This window comes from Rhopalosiphum maidis, chromosome 3 (genome assembly GCF_003676215.2).
Source record: "Rhopalosiphum maidis isolate BTI-1 chromosome 3, ASM367621v3, whole genome shotgun sequence".
NCBI classification, from domain to species: domain Eukaryota; kingdom Metazoa; phylum Arthropoda; class Insecta; order Hemiptera; family Aphididae; genus Rhopalosiphum; species Rhopalosiphum maidis.
The window spans coordinates 47,108,338-47,129,445 of record NC_040879.1 but is presented as its reverse complement, the minus strand read 5'-3'; the positions used below and the strand labels follow the sequence as shown (position 1 = coordinate 47,129,445).

The window sequence follows — 21,108 nt, the reverse complement described above, 5'->3', positions numbered from 1 at the left end:
TCATTCTTCATATATATATATATATTATAACTATATATAAAAAGTGCTGAATAACACTAACCTGTTATTAATTTTTGATGATAAAATAAATTTGAATTTACAACTGAAAAAATTTTAATAATAATGATAATATTTTTAATAGATATCTAATTCATCATACTAAGTGACTTATAGAAGTATTTATTCAATCAAATTCGGTATGTCTTGTATACAAATTGAAATAGACCCATATCTCCGTGGCTCTCCGTGTTAGATCAACCTAATATTAAATGTTTTGTTTTAATATAATATAAAAAATAATTAAACACGGTCTATTTATATAAAAAAAAAATTATATTATTATTATTGTTATACTTGTATTATAGTAAAATTAATACTATATCAAAATGTAAATCTAATAATAATATAATAATAAGTATGGAAAAAAATAAAGTAGTTATAATATAAACTTATATACCTAATTAATAATAATAATGAAAAAAAAAATGTCCAATGCATAAAAACTTAAGAAATTATACCAATATAGTTAAAAACGTAATACTTAATAAAATTAACATTATGCAGTAGAAGTAGTCAATACAAAATGAATGTATTTATTATAGTCAATGAGCACTAGGATAGGTCTACGTCCGTTCTTCAAGTGTCACGTTGATTCCGTTCAGTGCGTTCAATACGATTTCCCCGACGAGGCCTAACTTTTCCTCTGGATCTATTGACTTAACTCTATACGATTTTATCACTGTAGCAACAGCTATTTTGAGCACAAGCATTGCAAACTTTTGTCCTAAAACAAATCATCAAAATACGATATAGATACAATATAGGTATACATTATATTATTAAATATTTAGATTCCGTGTAAATGTTATTAGGTTGTAGTGGTTTGCATAATTAGATGATATAGCTTTTAATACCATTAATAATGAATATTTAAAGAACTAAAAAAAATAGTACTTTGAATATGATGTATTTAAATAGTTAATATTTTATGATAACATAACATTCCTAAATTATTTATCAAAAAAAATTCAAATATTTTCGGCATACCAAACGAAGACAACCAACTGATAAACATCATACAATTTAACTGTACTTATTATTATTTTTTGGTCAGATTATAATTATGTATCTATTATAAAATACATTATATAATAAATGACGAAAATAAAATAATTAAAAATATTGGTAAATGGTAAATATTGGTAAATATATTATAAAAAATATTTAAAATAATTAATTTTTTCAGAGGTTAATCAATACTTTGAAAAAAGTATTTAGAATTATATCACTATGTATGGAAAATTTTTACTCTTTTTACACTAGATTTGATTAACTGTCAAATCATTTATTATCATATTATTATTTTGAATCATTTTTGTTCATTACATGAATATATTATACAAATACAATTAAGTAAAAAAAAAAAATGTTTACGTTTTCAATAAACATTAATAAGTGAATTAAACGTAACTACCTAAGTATAAAACTACTACAAAATAAAAAATGTATTCTGAAAAATTATAATTAGGTAGAAGTCGTATTATATTGATCATTGTATTAAAATATTAACAAAAATAAATATAACTATATCATTATTTATCAACTAGACAATGTAACAATTCGAATGCAATACAAAAAAATAAAATAAAAAACACATTTATATTGAAAACATTTTGAACGTATTTTAAAAATGTGTGCAAAATTCAAATTGGAGAATGAATAACGATGTCCATAAGAATTGTATCTGATTAAATCACAAAAAATAAACATTAACGATCATACGACAATTCTTTATAAATATTTAATAGATATCTTCACAAATCTATTAAAACCCTGTATACCTACTTGTTTGCATTTTATCAACGAAAATATAAAATATAATTGTGGTTTTAATTATTCATTACTTACCAATGCAGTTCCTCGGTCCTGCACTAAATGGTATGAAGGCATAAGGATGCCGGTCATTCTTATTTTCCTTTAAAAACCTATCCGGATCAAACATCTCCGGATTTTCAAAATGTTTTTCATTTCTGTGTAAAGCAAATACATTTATGAAAATCGACGTCCCCGGCAGAATAGTGTGATCACCTGCAGACATTAATTCTCAATGAAAACTTTATGTAAACAGATAAATATTTATAAGAAGAAAAACAGGCTTTCTACGCAGTCCGGATATAACACTGACACACTGTTTTTTAATGGCGATTGTGTGTAGCTAGCAAGTAGTAAAATATGTATTCAATTTATTATAATAATAATTATTATCGTTTTTAAAAATCAAGTTTGTAAAAAGTTGTTTTCTTTTGCAATGAATACATAACTGAGTAAGTGATTTATGCTAAGATTATGTTAATACATATGTTGTTCTTTAAAAAAAGATTTCAGCTATTGTATTGTAAAATGTAATTCTAGTATGCATCATAATATATACAATAAATAAACATAATTTTTATTTGTTATATAATAATACTAAGTACCTACCTATAGTTTATTATAAGAGGCTAAAGAATTTGTTCACGTCTTGTTTTTCTTTTTTTAATAATGTTATATGTAGGTACGTTATATTACTTATATATTTTATGGACTATGACTATAGATACTAATTTTGAAGTTGGAAAATATTTTGATAAAAAAAATATTGATTTTTCAAATTATAAATCTTACAAATAAATACTTATTGAATATTTAAAGTTTTAAAATTTTTATAGATTATCTTACCGATTGTGAGTGGTTCATAAATTTGTCTACCAATAAATGGGACTGACGGGTAAAGTCGTAGCACCTCTTTAATTGTTCTCTCCAAATAATCAAGATTACTTAACATTTGTACTGATAATTTTACAGCACCGAACTTTGGAATTTGTTCGTCTAATTCTTCTAGTATACGATCTTGTACATGTGGATGTTTACCCAAGACATACATAATCCAAGAAAAAGTGACGGAACTTGTGTCAACTCCCTAAAAAAAAACATAATAATACTATTAGATATATATTAATTTCTATAAATAATTATTAATTAATCTTTTTCTCTGTGGAATAAATATTAACTCAAGTTTAGTTTTCTACATTTTTACATATTTTTGTATAAAATGTTATACTTACCGCAAACATGAAAGTATCAACTTCTTCTTGAATATCCTTATCACTTAACACTTTTCCATCTGCAGAAACTTCTATCAATAAATCCAATAGTGCTTTATTATATTTTTTACCTAAGGATAAAATAAAATTATTACGATGTTATTAACATGTGTCACTATGTAATTTTTACCATGATGAATTTCATTTTTATTCGCATCTGACATATGACTATTGAATAATTTATAATTTTCCTTCCTCTCTTTTATAACCTGTAACAAATTTAAAATATTTATTGTTATAATATAAAAACGTACTTAATAGGTACTAATTAATAGTTATAATACTGCAAACATTAGTTATTTGCAATAGCATTACCTTTTTTGAGTATGTATGTATAACTTCTATACACGCGTTTTGTCTTTTACTAAGAGACGTTAAGTTGAATAGAAAATTTGGTTTCAACCACGGTGTTATAAATCGTTTCTGCATGATTGCAGTAAGCCTGAAATCAAAAATCAAAACTTTTATATTACATTTGAAAAAGGTTATTTTCATGATAACTCGTTATTAATGTTATACTTTTGATAAACTAAAAAACATTTTATTTTATAAATTTATCATAAATAAATGTAGATTTAAATATTGTAAACTGACATTTACTCATTAAATTATTTTATGTTTTTCATATACGCTAAGTTTTGTGTTCTCGTCACAGTTAATTGTTTGCTTTTCAAAATGTTCATATAGTTGTATACAATTATAGATTTTATTTCAATCAATTTTATATAAATTTTGATTTGTATTTAAAATTCTACTCACTCGTCCAGTGCTTTAACGTATTCCATTTGAGAATTTTCCTGTGAATTTATCTCGCAGCCCATAGCCGTTATACCGATGGTATCTAGTGCAGCTAATTTTGCGTAAGGCTTTATATCGAATCCAGTAACGTTATTGAGCTCTTTTCTTAACACCTTCACTAAGGTTTTACACTGTTTTTCTATTAATGGTAAGAATTCTTCGAGAATACTAAAATGAAACGTTGGAGTCAATAACTTCCTTCTCGAATGCCATTTCGGTCCTAAGTTTAAAAATATACAATAATTATGGTTATTATTTTGCAAAACAGTATATTCAACATATTTATATACATAAATAAACTGGTAACTGGTTTATTTACAAAAAAGAAATATTAAATTATTTTATTTTTTATTTTTTTTTAGTATTTGTATACATATCCGTGTATTAACAGGTAAATTGTTTCTATACATCCGACGCCACATGCTCACGTGCACAAAAATGTCAAATATAATTTTAAATTTACTATTGTTTCACGTAACAATTAAACATTTTGCAAGCACTTTTTTCCTCGCTAGTATCTAGTTACAAGACTTGGTATAGTATATGAATGTGTCGATTTTGTATTGGTACTATCGCGTAGTTACCAGGAGCAAGAACCAGTTTTAAATACTTAACGAAATTATGATGTAGAATATACTTCTTACGAGTTTTTTTTTATGAGTTTACAATTTTTATATTAATTGTTTGTATTCTGTAGTACCTATCATAATTCATAATACACATTCAGGAAATATAAAAAATAAAATAGCTTTTGTTCTTTTTTAACTTAGTCATGAAAAAATGTTCTATGTTTATAGTTTCAATGTTTTTAAGTTTCAGTTGTAGACTTTAGAATATTATTATTATGATAAAAAAAAATATATAGTCTATATTCAATAACTTGAAATTCTGTACGGTGGTAAAAATAATTTCGAGATGTATGAAACTGAGTTATAGAGAATTAAGTGTAGACATATGAATTTTCTAGTAACAAGAAAAACAATCAAGTTATATAGGTCGAGCTATTTACTAAAATTTCAAATGTTTCTAAAAATAGAAAAGAAAAAGTATATATCTCAAATCAATATACTCTTAGAAGTCTTGATAAATGTTATAGCCATATTTTTAAACATCATTTAATGTAAATAAATATGGATAATTAATTTAAAGCTTTCATTGTTTGATCGTAACTCTCAATTAGTGCTACTGGTACATACTAGTTTTTAATGGATACCACTTAACATTTTGAACTATAGGCCCGCAATATACTCATCTTGCTTAAAAACTATATAGTGAGACTATTACTAAGCTCATTATACTTTGAATTATGATACTATCGTATACATTTATTGTTGTGGTAATGTTTGACCTTGAGTACAAATAGCAGCAAACAACAGCCACTGCTAACCTGTGCTATACAGCCATACCGGCAACGGGTCAAGGATTTAACGTTTCTGGCCTACTTAGGTAGTACTTTTATTGCCATCTAAAACTATTAGCGCTTTAATTGTTTATATAAAAATAATTGTGTGAGTTTGCATGAAATATATTAATCAAAAATAATCTAATCATTAGTAATTAGAGCACACGAAATCTTATAACACAACCAAGTAATCCGTTATTGACTGTGAATTATTAATGATGAGTAAATGCTATGTATAGACGTACAGTTGGGTACTGAAATACATATACTCAACAGTTTTTGTTCTTGTATTTCTAGTAAGTTTTTAAAAAGTATATAACTAATAAACTCGACATTTTAAAAATACTTATAATATCATACAACATTATTCTATAATAGATAAATAATGATTTTATTTTTAACAAATTAAACAATAATATTATATTATTAAAAAAAAAAAATGCATTTTATTTTATTTTTTTACTTTTACGGTTATAAACAGTAAATTGTATAATTATTAACTATTCTAGTATAATTGCTAAGACATTACAGTTGTATTATTCAAAATATCATATATACAACTGGTAGAAAAGGATATTAAATCAAATAACAAAACATTAGACTTTAGATGTTTTTAACCAGGTCATTGTACAACATATTATAGTCTATTAAATTGAGTATGGCATAAGTCATAGCTATGAGCATTTTTGCATTTATTAATTGATTGAATATGACATATTAGGTTTTACTAATCGACTCTTATTCTGCCAACACCAAAAAACTCTAATTTTTTAATACTAATAAATAATTAGAAATAGTTACGTAAGAAGATTTTGAATAGTTTATCATTAAAAAAAAAAAAATTACTAAAGAAATACGAGACTCATTAGAAGGCTTTATCAAAAATGAATTGTTTGAATAAAGGTTATAAAAGTTTGCATTTTTCCTAGCTAAAATTATTGGTAAGTATAATTACTAAAATTATACGGTGATATATAGCTGTTTTGATGTTGCCCCTGTTTGGGGATGACTTATCAAAATACATTATTGCTCAAACAGAATAATATTGACCGATCGTCATAAATTGTGAGCATTGTAACTTTAATTATAAAAATGTAATTTTAAATTTATATATATATATATAACAGATTGATATTGAAAGTTTATATGTTGTCTACGTCTCTTTATTAATCTAATTTATTTATTAACTTACTCGAAGCCCTTTAGCAGTTGGCATATTGATCTTTGATTATTACAAATAATAAAATATATTTTTAAAATAATAATACACTTTTTTTATGATAAATGTACTAGTATAATTATTTACATTATAATGCATTCACATATTGTGTTTATTGAATTATTACTTAACTAATACGTTGATAGAATTCCCTTAGGGAGAACAATGATAAGGTGTTGTAATGATTGATATTTGATATACATTTTAAGATTGTTGTATTGTATAGAATAAAAATATCAATATGGGCTATAGGGCATAAATAGATAATTTTACGAACAATTTAAACAATCATAGATATAACAATAATGAACAATTTAATTATTATTCACAATAGGTACTAACGTGTATTATTTATTGTCTTTGTGATTAGTAGTTTAGGTCATGATAACAAGGTTTGCCATGTGTATTATCTGAGCTTTAAAGTTATATACTTGATTTGAATAAATTCATTTTTGTCTATTAAGTTGAAATTAAATATATAGATACTTCATAATTGTATTAAATATGAAAAATACGATATAAGATTAGCATTATAAAATTATGTACTAGTTTAATTTTGCAAAATGCGTCTTAAATTGAAAAAAATTATTACTGGAGCATTAGGTATAATTTTAATTAATTTCACTAAATTAAAGACGTCTATAAAACATTTTAAATTTTAAATATACAATTAATATTTTTATCTTATATGAATAATTAACTTTATTAGGTACTATTTTTGTATGTACCTACATTATTATTATTTTGTATACTATTTTATTTAAATTTTTTTTACCTGAACTTGTCACTAGTCCTGTGCCGATAAACGGAAGTAGAAGATCATATTCTAAATTCTTGTCAATATGAATAGGCGAATTCAAAATTTGCTGAAATAAAAGTTGAAATAAAATTTTATAAATTGTGTATACATTAATTATAAACGTAAACTTATATAAAAATAAAAAAAGATATTTTAAAATTTATATAGTTATTTACTCGTGATATTAATGTGACACTTCAAATCAGATATGATAGATATATTGACTCCTATGTTTAAAAATTAAAGTAAATTTACCCAAATACATTTTCTTTTTACAATATAGGTAAAAGGATTTTCTGGTATCATATAGTAACCAATAATTAGTATACCTAATCAGTAAGCACCTACAATTTTTTTTTTATTATTAATTTACACAAGACTATTATATATACTGAGAAATTGATTAGTTTTATATTTGTACTACTTTACCAGTACTCTGTGTATTAATTTATACATTTAAAACTTTAGAACTTACAAGTGAAAACTGTAAATAAAAAATAAATATTTTAATTATTCAACAAAAAATAAGTGTATAAGAAAACAAAACAATATAATAATAATAATAATAATATGCTCTTATTTTAATAATGAATGACCGCATATCGTACATACTTAAAACGAAATATTTTAAAGTTATATTATCTTAGTTAATTAACTTTGGAATTACCTACTACATGACTATAATATTGTTGAACTCACACAAAGAAGTACTTATGAAAATGATGAATTAAAAAAATTATACAATAAACATAAATAAAACTTTTTTTTTTTTTACATAACTTTTACTAGAAGATTATAGTATTTTCACGCCACGTGTTGAATATATAAACTAGTGTCATAAACACAAAAGTGGTACCTGATGATAAGCTCAATTAATATAAAACAAGCAAGGTCGTTGATGAATACAAAATCCTACTATAAGTTATACACAGCAATTATTAATGTTTGTGTATTTTTTTTTCGATTGACATGTGCAATCGTACGCAACCTAAAAACATTGAAAAATTATCTACAAAATAAGTTGAATTGTATGTTTGTATTTTTATTCTATAAAATATTAAATTTAAATTTGAAAAATGTATCAATTTATTTTATTCTGATATCGTAAATCAGCTATTATAATTGTATTATAATTTAAAAAATATATAAACTATTTTACATTTAATAAATTCAAATTATTTTTAATGTGAATATTATTTAATATCGTTCACTTATAATAGTATTCATTATTACTTAGGTTTAAAAACTAAAATTGACAATATAATATTGTATGGTTCCATACAATTAAACATACTAATATCAAAATTCATGGTATTTACTAATATTATTTTATTCGCCTGTCTAACTACTAATTTTTGTATCTCTTTTAAAATATTTCCATCAATTATAATTAACTTTATAAAAAATGTCCATACAAAAATTAATAATTTACTATAATTACCTGAATATGATCAGCATCAGCCATTGCAATGAATGGTCGAAGACCAATCCACAATTGATACGTGTCTCCAAATTTTGAATGCCATTCGAGTAAAAGTCTAAAGAAATCTATAAAATAAAAATAATAAAATTGATTAGTAATATATTTACAATAGTATAAGTACTGTTGTGTGTATTAGATAACTGTGAATTTCTTAGCAGTGAAAATGCTTTTTAACTTTGGAGTTATATACATATATATATATATATATATATATTTATAGTGTATATTATGTATTATTTACAAAGGTAAAATAGTGTAAGTGCAAAATGAATACATGAATGTATGTTAAAAAAAGTTAAAATGCATTTTTCATAATGATTTCAAATTAGAATTTTTAAAGTTATCTATTCCACATTTCCAATCATACTGATCTAAATTGTTTTGTCGTAACTATAAATCATTATACAAAAGTTTCCTTAATTCTAAATTTTTTTTGTGGCCAACCCTAATATATTATATACAGTAAAAACTCGATATAACAAAACTTATTACAACGAAAAACTCTATATAACGTTAATATTATATTATAATGGTTGGTTTGATTTATAATCAGGGCTCGGGACTTAAAGCATTTGCTTATTTTTATGGACTAACTTAAAATTTAGCAGAGTAATATGAAAGTGTATTTTATGTTACAACACGTACAATTATGAAATTTGAAAGTGCTTTTTTTTTGCTTTTACCTACGATTTTTTAAAAAGATGCTTATTTCCAGTTTTTCTGATTATTTTTGATTTTTTGACCTGTTTTTCTACTTTTTATGGTTTTTTTCAGAAAATCTCTCTAAAAATCTATAAACAATAAGGCAAAATGTCTCGGAAGTGAAGTTTGATTTTTTTATAATATAAAGATTTATTTTAATTTTTTTTTATTTTTTACTTAGAAACTATTCCTAATCATTTTGTTTCAATATTTTTTGTAATCTTTAATTATATGATTTTTAGCACAGTTAAATATTAAATTTAGTACTTGCTTTAACATGTAAAAAGAAAGTTTTTTTTTTTTTTTTATAAATATTTTTGCTTAGTTTTTTAAATGCTTATAATGATGTTTAAAAGCGCTTTTGTAAGTCCTGTTTATAACCTGATAACCTATTATATAGTTTTTTATACCCTCTCTATTACGAAAACTCTCTATAACGAAAGAGATCTTGAGGTCCCTTCAAATTCGTTATAGAGATTTTCACTGTATATGATATAAGATATTTAAAAACCAGTATAATGTATGCGGTGATTTGTGATTGAATAATTTGCTGTCGATTATTATATTATAAATATTTTTGTTTCTAGTGGAGTATACTGTACAAGTACTCTGATCAGTATTGTATATTGTTTTATTATACCAATATTATTATTGTTGTACAGTATAAAAGATATACAATTCATTGCACAATGTTTTGTTTATGTAATTCGCGAGCATAACAATCAAGCACGAGCCCAGTGGTTTTTACTGAGAACAAGTCCCGTTACACAGAAACAATATACCTAAACCTAATATATAATATTATGTACATAACGTATTATTATTATTATTATTAGAAAATAACGTCGAAAATGCGTGTACAATTTTTTTCTCCATCGGGGGCCGAAGATTCGATTAATGTTTGCCAAAACACTAAACAAGAAGTGGAGGACAAAAAATAACAAAATAAAAAAAACATCGCACTGATACACATGATACACGTGGTTGGATTGCGCTCGGCATCATTTTCTTCGGCAGTAATGCAATGGTGAACTGTTCGTGATAATATTCGTTACGGAATATTGTCTATACAAATAATACAATATTTTATTAACTGCTGGAGCAGCGAAAGGGAATAAATCGTGATGTGAGAAGTGACTTCTTACATATTTTGAATAAACTCTTGTCTTAATAATAACACTAAAATACTATTTTCAACACTATAAATTATTAACAATCGGTTGCACGTCAACCATTCATTAAAAAACTTAAATACGGCCACCGCGCCACTTTACCGAGGAGAACGACGATCGCGATGATGGCACGGACCATCCGCGAGATGATGGCCGTCTTGTCAGCGGCGTTGCTGATGGTCGAAGGAACGACAGAAAACGCCACTGACGACGGGGTGAATTCGGCGGCAGAAGAAAACCTGCACAGAGATGCCAGACAAGCGGAACAACGCGATCAAAGGTGCGCTCTACCGTCGTTCATCGGTGGTGGTATGAGCAGCGGTGAAGCAGATACGGTGCTGGAATCGACCAGGACCGTGGATCGGTACCTGGTGAAACCCGCGGCGTACTACGAAAACCGTGTGACATACCGAGAGAAACCGGTTGCGGCCAACGTGTTACGCCGGCGGAGGCCCGTCCCAGTGCAGAGGGTCGGCCTGCTGCCGTATTACGTTCGACGCGTGGACTTTGCAGACGGTGGACGTCGGCCGCCCGACGATGGCACCGCGGTGTCAATGACGGCCGACGACGTCCGCCGAGTGCTCCAACGAGTGTATTCCGAAGGTATGATTGCGGGCGGCGAGGCTGCCACAACGGGAACGAACTTTAATTCGAAGGTTTTGCCACTTAAAGGTAGTACACCGCTTATACAATACATAACATAACTCATTATCACTGTCGTCCATTATTAAACATTTGTAAAAAACACTACTCTATTAATAATAATAAACTAATTAACATACTTATTTACGATTTGCATAAAACTTTACATAATATGTAATAATACGATTCCACCATGATATTTAACATAAATTATTTTGCAGGGTGAAAAAAGAATAAGCAATTTTAACTCACTATCCTGGAAGCAAATATTCTAGTTACTTCTATTACTAAATCTACAAGAATTATTTAATGTTTTCATATTTATTATATCTATAATTTTTTTTTTATTATTATTAGTGCTTACCTATAATATTGCAATTTAAAAAATATTATATCAAAGATATTAAATTATTTTTAGATTCGATTAAATACTTAAGGATAAAAAAATCTGTTGATTAAACAACTCTTTGTTTATTAAAATAAAAACATTATCTGTATAATATTAATAGCAGTTTAAACATATTTTTTTTAATGCTTAACTCGCGAATTTACTGTTTCCAATATAATTCATACACAACCCATTTCTTCTTCAATTTTATTGTGTATATTTTATGAAAAGCGTGCATAAATACAACCATGACATTGGCAATGTGTGCAAAATGCAGTCCCGTATTACTGTTTATTTCACTTTCTAAGTGCAACAATATTCAGCACTAAATTTGACCTATTAAAAAAAACGTACAATATAAATAAATATTACTTTATTTATTATATTTCTTTTTTTTAACATGTTCATAAGGCCACCATGTCAAACAGTCTAGACACATATGTTTATTAAATATGAATTATAATTTGCAAAAATAAATGAACAAATACAATATATTTAAAGTAAATTACAATACTTATAAAGGTACAACCGACCAACTCAACAAATATCTACTTTCTCCGTGTAAATTTTTCCGATAATCATCTTCCGTGTATATAAAAATATGTTTTATTCATACAAAAGAGGAAGTTATGACGCTTATGGACTAAAATAAATAAACCAATTTGTAATCAACATATTGATTTTATATTCCCATACGCCATTATAATACATATATAAAGTATAACATATTTATGCATTATTATTTATTATAACTACATATTATATTTTCAACTTTTCAGTGAGTAACATAATAAATTTAATTTTTTTAATTTAGTATTATGTTTAAAGTAAAATTTTTATTTACATCAATACTCTGTATTGTATAGCTAATTTAATGAAGTTTATCACATTATAATTTATATTGTGTGCTTTTTACGATTTAATTTAAATATACGATTAGTTAGTTGGGTATTCTATATTGATGACACTAGTTTGTAAAATACCTATGTTATTAGATATTTCTACAGTATTAATTCGCGAGTTATTTTAACATTTATTTGAAATATATAAGGAATTTTGATAACTATTAGTAAAAAATATTAATACAAATATAAACCTTGCAGGGATATCATTAATTATATCATTAGATAAATGTTTCTACAGGTGTTAAATATTTTATATATCTACGTCGTAAATTGTTCTTGACAAAAAAATTATTTTTAATTATTTTTTACTTAAATAACTCATTTTTCATTGACTATTATGTTATCAAAATTAACCTTAATTAAACAGACAACAGTTAACATAAATAAAATAAATAATTATTCAAATAATACAATTATTGTTATAAATGTTTTAATAAAATAAAACAATGTGTAGTTATTCTAAGATAAATTTGAGTGGTTAAGTGTCTACATACGAGAAGGTTAAAGATGATATAATTGGTATCTGCCAAGACAGAATTAGTTATGTTGCTCTTTTATAATTTCCTATGTTAACATGTAAAAAATAACCAAAGATAAAAATATATTCAAGGGCGATCACATAAACAGTTTCAGGGAACTAAGGTTCGTTGATCTATAGAGATAATCGTTATTAAACTCTAGTTCCCGTAAAAATATTTACATAACAAAATTGATTTTTAAATTTTGAATACAAAATACAAAATATATTCATTATATACCACGTCATTATTATAAATTCGTGGGGAGGAAGAACCCTTGTTACCTGTCTCTGCCAGTAGACGCCCTTGGAACAAATTAGAAGAAATCGATCTACAGGTACGGATTATGTTTATATATCTTATACTGGTAAATTAATACAACGCTATCATATAAAGATACCCTTTTTCTACTCAATTAATAATTCTCAAAATATTTCCTTGTCAATATTTTACTATTTTAGATTTAATTTTAAACTACGCTAACGAATTTAATGAAAATCAATTATTGACAAGAATGGGATAAAGTAATTTGAATTGTTAAATTATCAATTCAATTTGGTAAAAAAAATTTTAAAAAAAAATCAAAATTTATTTGAATCTATAAAAAATATATTTTTATTTTATAATTAATGATATAAAAATGTAATAACCATATCACATTTATTATTAGATTGTTAAAATATATAACATAATTTCTGAACAATATGTTTTTTACTTTCTTAATATCCACCTATTTATTGTTTCAATCTTTATTTATTAATAATAAAAAGAAAATTGTATTACATTAGTAATAAAATGTACGTTATTTGTCAGTTTATCGCTATCAAAATAAATTTTACTACCATTCAAATTATTTGAGTATGAAGTGATTAAGAAAATCAAGTAAATATATAAGTTTAATTTTTTAAATAAAGAGCAATTTTATTAAATAAATGGCATAAATAAAATAATATTATTTTGATTAATTATTGCATTTAATTATTTTAATATATTATGTAATTTATGGACAGTCAATATTTTTGAAATTTACATAGATACCTACATTATAAATTAAAGTTTCTACTATTATTTCATATATATCAAACCTTATCTTGGAATTTTTTTTTAATACATACCATTGATATAGACTCCGTCTATGTAACTATATGTTTCGTTACAATTTAAATTACATACTCAGGTCATGAATATAAATCAATAAGTTGACTTCAAAATTATCAAAACGGTATGCGACTTAGATAGTAAACAATATAGTATCGCGTTCATTTTATAGTTATTTTTTATGAAAAAGAATCCTTATAATATTTGAATTTTATATCAATACAAATTACACGAATTGTTTAATATGTTTGTAGATAAAAACATTTATTAAAATTTGATATTTTCGTGTTTTTATAAACAAAAAAAAGTTAAAATAATTTACATTATCTATTACCGATACGCTAGGAGATTAACTAATCGAAGTACTACATGTAAACTGTAAACTATAGTTATAAATTATATTAAAAATGAATAACGTTTATTAATTACAATTATTATAGGCAACTTCAAACATATGTAAATGTAGGATTTAATACTGAATCTAATATAACAACAACAAACTAATAAATACATTTCAAATATACCTACCAAGTACCTATACAAAAAAACAAAATATAATAATGAAATACATATATCTTTGGCCTAGCACAGTCATATAATATTATATAAGTGCCTTACTAAATCAAAAATTAAATTAACCTCATTTAGCTAAGGTATACATTAAACATCGTATTATTTCCTTTATATTTTAAGTAGAACAAGTAAATAATCGGCAGAAATTTTCTTCAATTTTTTGGTTAAAATTGTATTATTATAAAACCAAGTACTTATTTTAAATAATTTTGTCTCACTAGATATTTAGTCTATACCTATCGTTTATCTATACTAGACATCTCAACTGTATTACTTGTTAGCTATCAATAACAGATAAATCAACTGAACTACACACATATACCTAACCAATTCTCGTTTACCAAATACTTTTGTTTGTTCTATCTATTCAGATAATTGAAACTTGCACTTAAATGACGACCCACTCTAATTAAAACTTAGTACTTGGCTTAATTATTATAGCATACACATTACGCTATGTTGTAAAATATAATTTTATCTGGCAATAATTCCACTAATAATACAAAAAGTTAGAAGAAAATACATTAGATATATTATTATTTTTAATTAGTATAATGTATTACCAATAATTATTATATGATAGTTTAATAGTTTATATATTTTATAAAATACTTAATATTTGTTTATACGAAGAATTATTGTTGTTATTAAATAAAGTATTTTATATCATAATCATATTACATATAATAATTTTTAAATTAAATAATAATACTAAACACAAATATTGCTATCAAATACATATAAGGCTTTCCACCAATTTAACATAAATTTTGTGAAATTGTTGAAAATTCATTCAACGGATTTAAATTTAAATTTGTTATTTATATTACTAACTTTATTTTAAAATTTTTTTATTTAAATTAATTATTCGAATTATACACTTGGTGTAATTTAAATTACGAATAAAAGTGAAGGTGCTTAGGTCAAAACCATGTTAGTCACCAATTACTATTTATTTTTCACTTAAATAATCTCGACTGTAAATTAATTTTGAGTTCAAATTTTTCTAATAATTAAGCACAACTCTTGTTTTATCATTCGCAATAATTTTATTCTTTTATAATTATTTACAAATTATTAATTACAAATAATCTCCATTTTTGTAATCTATTTAAAAAAATTATACACTTTTTGGGAGAATAAAAGTCTAAATAACGTGGTAAACTATACTAAACTACAAATATATTTTCAAAAACCGTTTTTACATATTTTTTATAACAATAAGTAAATGTTATTAAATACAAATCATTATTTAATCACGCTGTGTACTTATTATGTTTATTATCCTTGTACGATTGGACGATATTCGGCGGAGTTGTTAAGTTTCTCGAATTAATATTACTGATGTTTATTTGTTTTAATGTTCATAAAAACCTGCGTTTAAGCAGCTATCATTATTAAAACGATTACTGTACGTTCAATATTGCCATAGTCCTAACTCGCGTAGTATCGTATAAGTATAAATAAATAATACCAACAGTACATTATTATTATGACCAGGCCTATAATGCTACCTGAAAAATTGCGTGATTTTTTGACAACGGAAAAAACGATTTAATAATAAATTATATAATATAAAGTAAGTAAACACGTAATATTATAGTAAAAATATTTTTTATAGTGACACAATAACGTATCTTTATATTTCATATACTCATTGTAAATATTGTCGTAAATTAATATAGGTACACAATATAGGCAACTATAATTCCAGATTGCATAAATAATGACTATACCTATTAACATTTAATGAACCGATAGTAAACTGATAATCATTTAAACATGATTTAGTGGCCCATAACTGGTCCATTTATTTTCCGTGAACAATTAGATCAATATAATTTTTTTATGCAACTCGGCATAAATACATCAATACGTGATACGTTTGGTACCAGGGATAGATCTAAGAATTTAACACCTAAGAACAATAATAAAATATACCCATTTTTATTGATGCAATTAGGATGTAATTAAATATTTTGCTAAACATTATTATATATCATTAAAAAATGAGATAATTTCGTTCACAATTAAATTTTACATTTTCATACCTACTTAGTAGGTACTTATACAGAAAATATTTAAACAAAAAATTCTTCACATGCGTCACAATAGTTTACTCATACTATAGTAATTTGTGTAATATACATAATTATAATTATTTATTTAATTTGTATTTACAAATTATAATAGTACATTTTATATATATTAAGCAAAAACTAATAAATACTGTTGTATAATATTTATTATACAAAAAATAATTTCGTTTGGTCTTTGCGTAGTCCATCTGCTGCTGATATAATATATAAAAGAAAAATACTTAGACTGATAAATATATGATTAAGATCCAAATAAAAATTTAAAAAATTACTGCGAATCTCAATTTTTCCGACCCTGTTTGGTACGTTTGGTCAAACAAAACAAAAACTTATCGCCACAGTGGTATAATAGTATGATATATATTATATGCTACGTAAAAAAGCGTAATAATAATTGAACAGATATACCAACTTACCGGAAGGGGATCCATTTAGCTGAAGTGCATTGCCGAAGAGCGGCAGAGATGGTGGTCCCGCTATGGAGCGAAACGAGGCGACAAATTCGCGTCTGCGAACCACCGGGCCGATGAGCGCGACAGCAATGAGCGCTACAGCAATGCATATTAAAATCAACGTGCTGCTGTCCATTGTTGTTGGTGTATGGCGTAGATTACCGCAATGGTTACCGCGTTGATCGAGGACCGCGTGTTAGGTATACCTGGTATATTGTGTTATTATTAAACTGCGGTGGTGTTCTAGTCCCGTAAGAATCAGGAATCGCCAATGGCGCTGCAGCGGATCACGGGGTGTGCAGGCACACGATACAACGCGCGTCTGAAACGAGGGTGCGGTGATGAGCGTCGAAGAATCACGGAAACTGATAGAAGAACGAAAAACAATTTTTTTTTTTTAATATTTTAAAACGTGTGGTAGTCGCTACCGGTAGGTATACACACCTCGTGATGTACAACGACGTGACGTTAACGCAAAATTGTGGTCGCGGGCGACGCGGTTCGATACGACATGTTATATTATATTATATTGCAGTGTTCAGTTATTTTGGAGTATAATATGAACGCGATTTGTTAACGATGATAGTGTCGGTTTGGTCGCAGTGCGTACGGAAATTTTAACGAGATCGTAGGTACTTACTCAACGCAGCCGGTATGACAAATTGCCGCCGATCTAGTGCGCACACGCTTTGCACGACGCGCTCTTATATGCCGGCCCGGGCCATCCCCATATTATTACATACGCACATACACGCGGCGGTCGGCGAACGGCGGCCCGACCAACAACCCCTACTACACAACCAGACTTGGGCGCTTGACGCACGCGCCGCCGCCCCGGTCCCGTCCGCATTGTCGTATATTGTATACACACACACACACACACATATATACACTAAATAATATTATATTATATTATATTATATACGTATAGGTGAGTATCTGTGTATGTGTGCGCGCGAGTATTACGCGGTATACACAACATTATATATTTTAAGGTAGGTACGCGTTTGTCCGACAGCACACACTGCAGCAGGGCACACTCATCGCAGGTGGCCCGATGGGAGCATAACAATTTTTTTCCCAATGCGCACATACCATCATCACCACCATCATCATCATCATCATATTATTATTATTATTATTATTATTATCATCACATGCCTACCTCCCGTTTTATAATATATTATATAAATAATATATATATATATATGTTATATTTTGCGCAGTGCGCGCGTATATATAGGTATAGCACTGCTGTTGTACGTTATTGTATTATTATTGGTAGGTAGGTAGGTAGGTAGGTAGGTAGGTAGGTACATGATAAATTTGCACGTGTACACGTCGATATACGTACATATTATACTATTAAAACGTTCAGCGCGATCCATCTATAAGGCCACCAATAAAATCACTCTCACTCGGCCTGAGTATGCCCATAGTAAACGTACATGAAATGTACTTACTATGATATATTATAATAATATATACTCGTATTATAAAGTGGATTATGAAGTTCGAGTGTCTTCCTGTACTAGTATATTATTCAATAAATGTATTCTAAGGTAGATACGTGCGTAGTAAAACTATGTGCAAGTAATAGGCTCGATACAGTTCTGTAGTGAGGCTGTAGCCGGAAAATAGTTTTACTATTTATTTTTTTATTGTACAACCCCCATCTAAAAAAAAAAGAAAACAACGAACCTATTCTCAAAATTTTTCATAAAATACTACCAGTTAAATGTCGACAGAAGTATCTAAAAATGTAAAACGTATGACGATACTCTTACAACACGATCTCTTTTCATATTTAATGTAATCAAAAATATAAAAAATATGTTTAATACTAAAATAAATATTATTTATTTATTCTTCAGAGTTCAAGCCAATTTTAGAAAGTTTTTACTATTAAACATCACAACCCCCATCACAGCCTCAATTTATATTTATGTATACTTAAATAAACTAATTCATCTCCAAAGTTTACAGATACTTATCAGTAACTATCTACTGTATCAGCCAAGGACTGCATAAAATATAATATGATTTATGAACTTTAAATACTACAATAATATTAACGTATATTCACTACATATACAGCTGCGTAGTACCTATACAGAGGCCTAATACATCTATTAATATTATATCATTACTATAGTACAGAATAATTGTATACATGTATATATATATATATTGACAAACTTTGAAATATGCAACCTAATATGCTCTTAAAATGTTTTAAAAATATCCAAAAACAAGCTACTGTTTAAAATATTGCATAGGTTATTTTATAGGTGTCTTCGATAAATATTAAAAATGAATATTAATTTTTAGCTAAAATTTAAAGAAATAAATTGAATTTTATACATAAAATTGACAATTACAGTGACAATTTAAAAGAAAATATTAATAAAAGACCTCCACAGATTAAAGCTAATCTTTTTTTTAAATAAACGTCTTACCAAAAAAAATTCCCCGAGTATATATATTATGGATTTATAAATAACGAGTTTGAACACAAACAATTTTTATTATTTTTGTTAAAAAAAATTTGTTTTATATTTATAAAAATAATCGAAGCATAAAATAAAAATTACTTTCTTTTATATAATTATCCCTAAAATATGCATTTATCTACAACATAAACTTTTTAAATGCATTCTATGCTAAAGAAAACCATCAAAATTTTTTACTTACATCGAAATGATGATTTTTTTTCAAGTATATCGAAAAAAATAATTAAATGCATATACAAAACCAGATTCTAATTATTACACAGTCACAAAAAGCGATTCCTCGTGATCTGACTCAACATTATGAGTATTTCTTATATTGCACTTTTGGATGCGAAATGCGCTTAAAATATAAACGATCGAAAAATACAAAACATTAATGATTTAATGTTTTATCAGTTTTTTTAACTAATATAAATAATATTAAAAGAATTTTTTCATTTTTCATAATTTTCCTAGTTTGTTTACTTCAATAATACAATTAAAAATTAATAATAACAATATTATTAATTGTAATTACAAATTATTCACCGATTTTTACAGTAAAAATATCTGTCTAAGATCATAAAAAAAATTCAGAAACTAAAATGTGTCAACTAAATAATAATTTACTGCATGTGCTATTATATTTCGACTGTATTTATTTATTTTTTTTTTTTTTTGTAAATTTTACCTTGACAATAATTATGAAAATAGAATTTTGTATGTTAACACCATTTTTTACAACTCATTCTAAATATGAAATATCTCACCCAAAAATTTAACCTAATCTATATAACAAGAATGTAATGTTAAAATAATTAATATGAAATATATTTTAATATTTATACACAAAATTTTCTACATTATGATTGTACTATAATATAACAAAAAATAATAATTATTATAAATACAATAAAATATTTGTATAGGTAGGTATATATAAAATTCTTGGAGTTGAAAATGTCTTTAACGTGTAGTTAAAAATAAATTAATGTGTGGGTATTATCAATATGAAAATAAGAAATAGGGCGATTAATACAAAATGTTGGTATTAGCCATTTAGATTTAATATCAATATACAATATGTTTCCTAAAGTACTTTTAAATATTTTAATTATAAAATAATCTACATTGTTTTTACGTAGTATTTTTTAATTTAGTCATAAAACTATAAAAGCCATGATCATTTATCAGTGCTAAATTTTATAGAAATAGAACTAACA

General features: G+C 25.7%; 1 protein-coding gene across 3 annotated transcripts; it reads right to left on the bottom strand.

Moving 5' to 3' along the window:
* Nucleotides 1-439: 439 nt before the first annotated feature.
* Nucleotides 440-18,084, bottom strand: LOC113555493 (cytochrome P450 4C1-like). Of its 3 annotated transcripts, none has more exons than XM_026959828.2 (11): nt 17,838-18,084; nt 17,358-17,758; nt 8,803-8,909; nt 7,338-7,428; nt 3,903-4,161; nt 3,459-3,585; nt 3,274-3,352; nt 3,105-3,214; nt 2,719-2,959; nt 1,909-2,088; nt 440-784 (listed from the first exon to the last, which is right to left on the bottom strand). In XM_026959828.2, the coding sequence occupies exons 2-11, from the start codon at nt 17,527-17,529 to the stop codon at nt 624-626; spliced, it is 1,527 nt and encodes a 508-aa protein (XP_026815629.1). In that variant the 5' UTR covers nt 17,530-17,758; nt 17,838-18,084; the 3' UTR covers nt 440-623. The 3 variants fall into 3 exon arrangements, with proteins under 3 accessions (XP_026815629.1, XP_026815630.1, XP_026815628.1); XM_026959829.2 differs by having other exon boundaries at nt 17,358-17,715; XM_026959827.2 differs by having other exon boundaries at nt 17,358-18,084.
* Nucleotides 18,085-21,108: the final 3,024 nt, after the last annotated feature.

Bases quoted from the DNA above. Each gene is read 5' to 3' on its own strand.
- LOC113555493 (XM_026959827.2), bottom strand. From the start codon at position 17,529: ATGGACAGCAGCACGTTGATTTTAATATGCATTGCTGTAGCGCTCATT. The intron at 8,910-17,357 runs GTAAGTTGGTAT...TTTATTTTATAG, and splicing joins GCTAAATGGATCCCCTTCCG to ATTTCTTTAGACTTTTACTC. The intron at 3,215-3,273 runs GTAAAAATTACA...TTTTATCCTTAG, and splicing joins TAAAAATGAAATTCATCATG to GTAAAAAATATAATAAAGCA.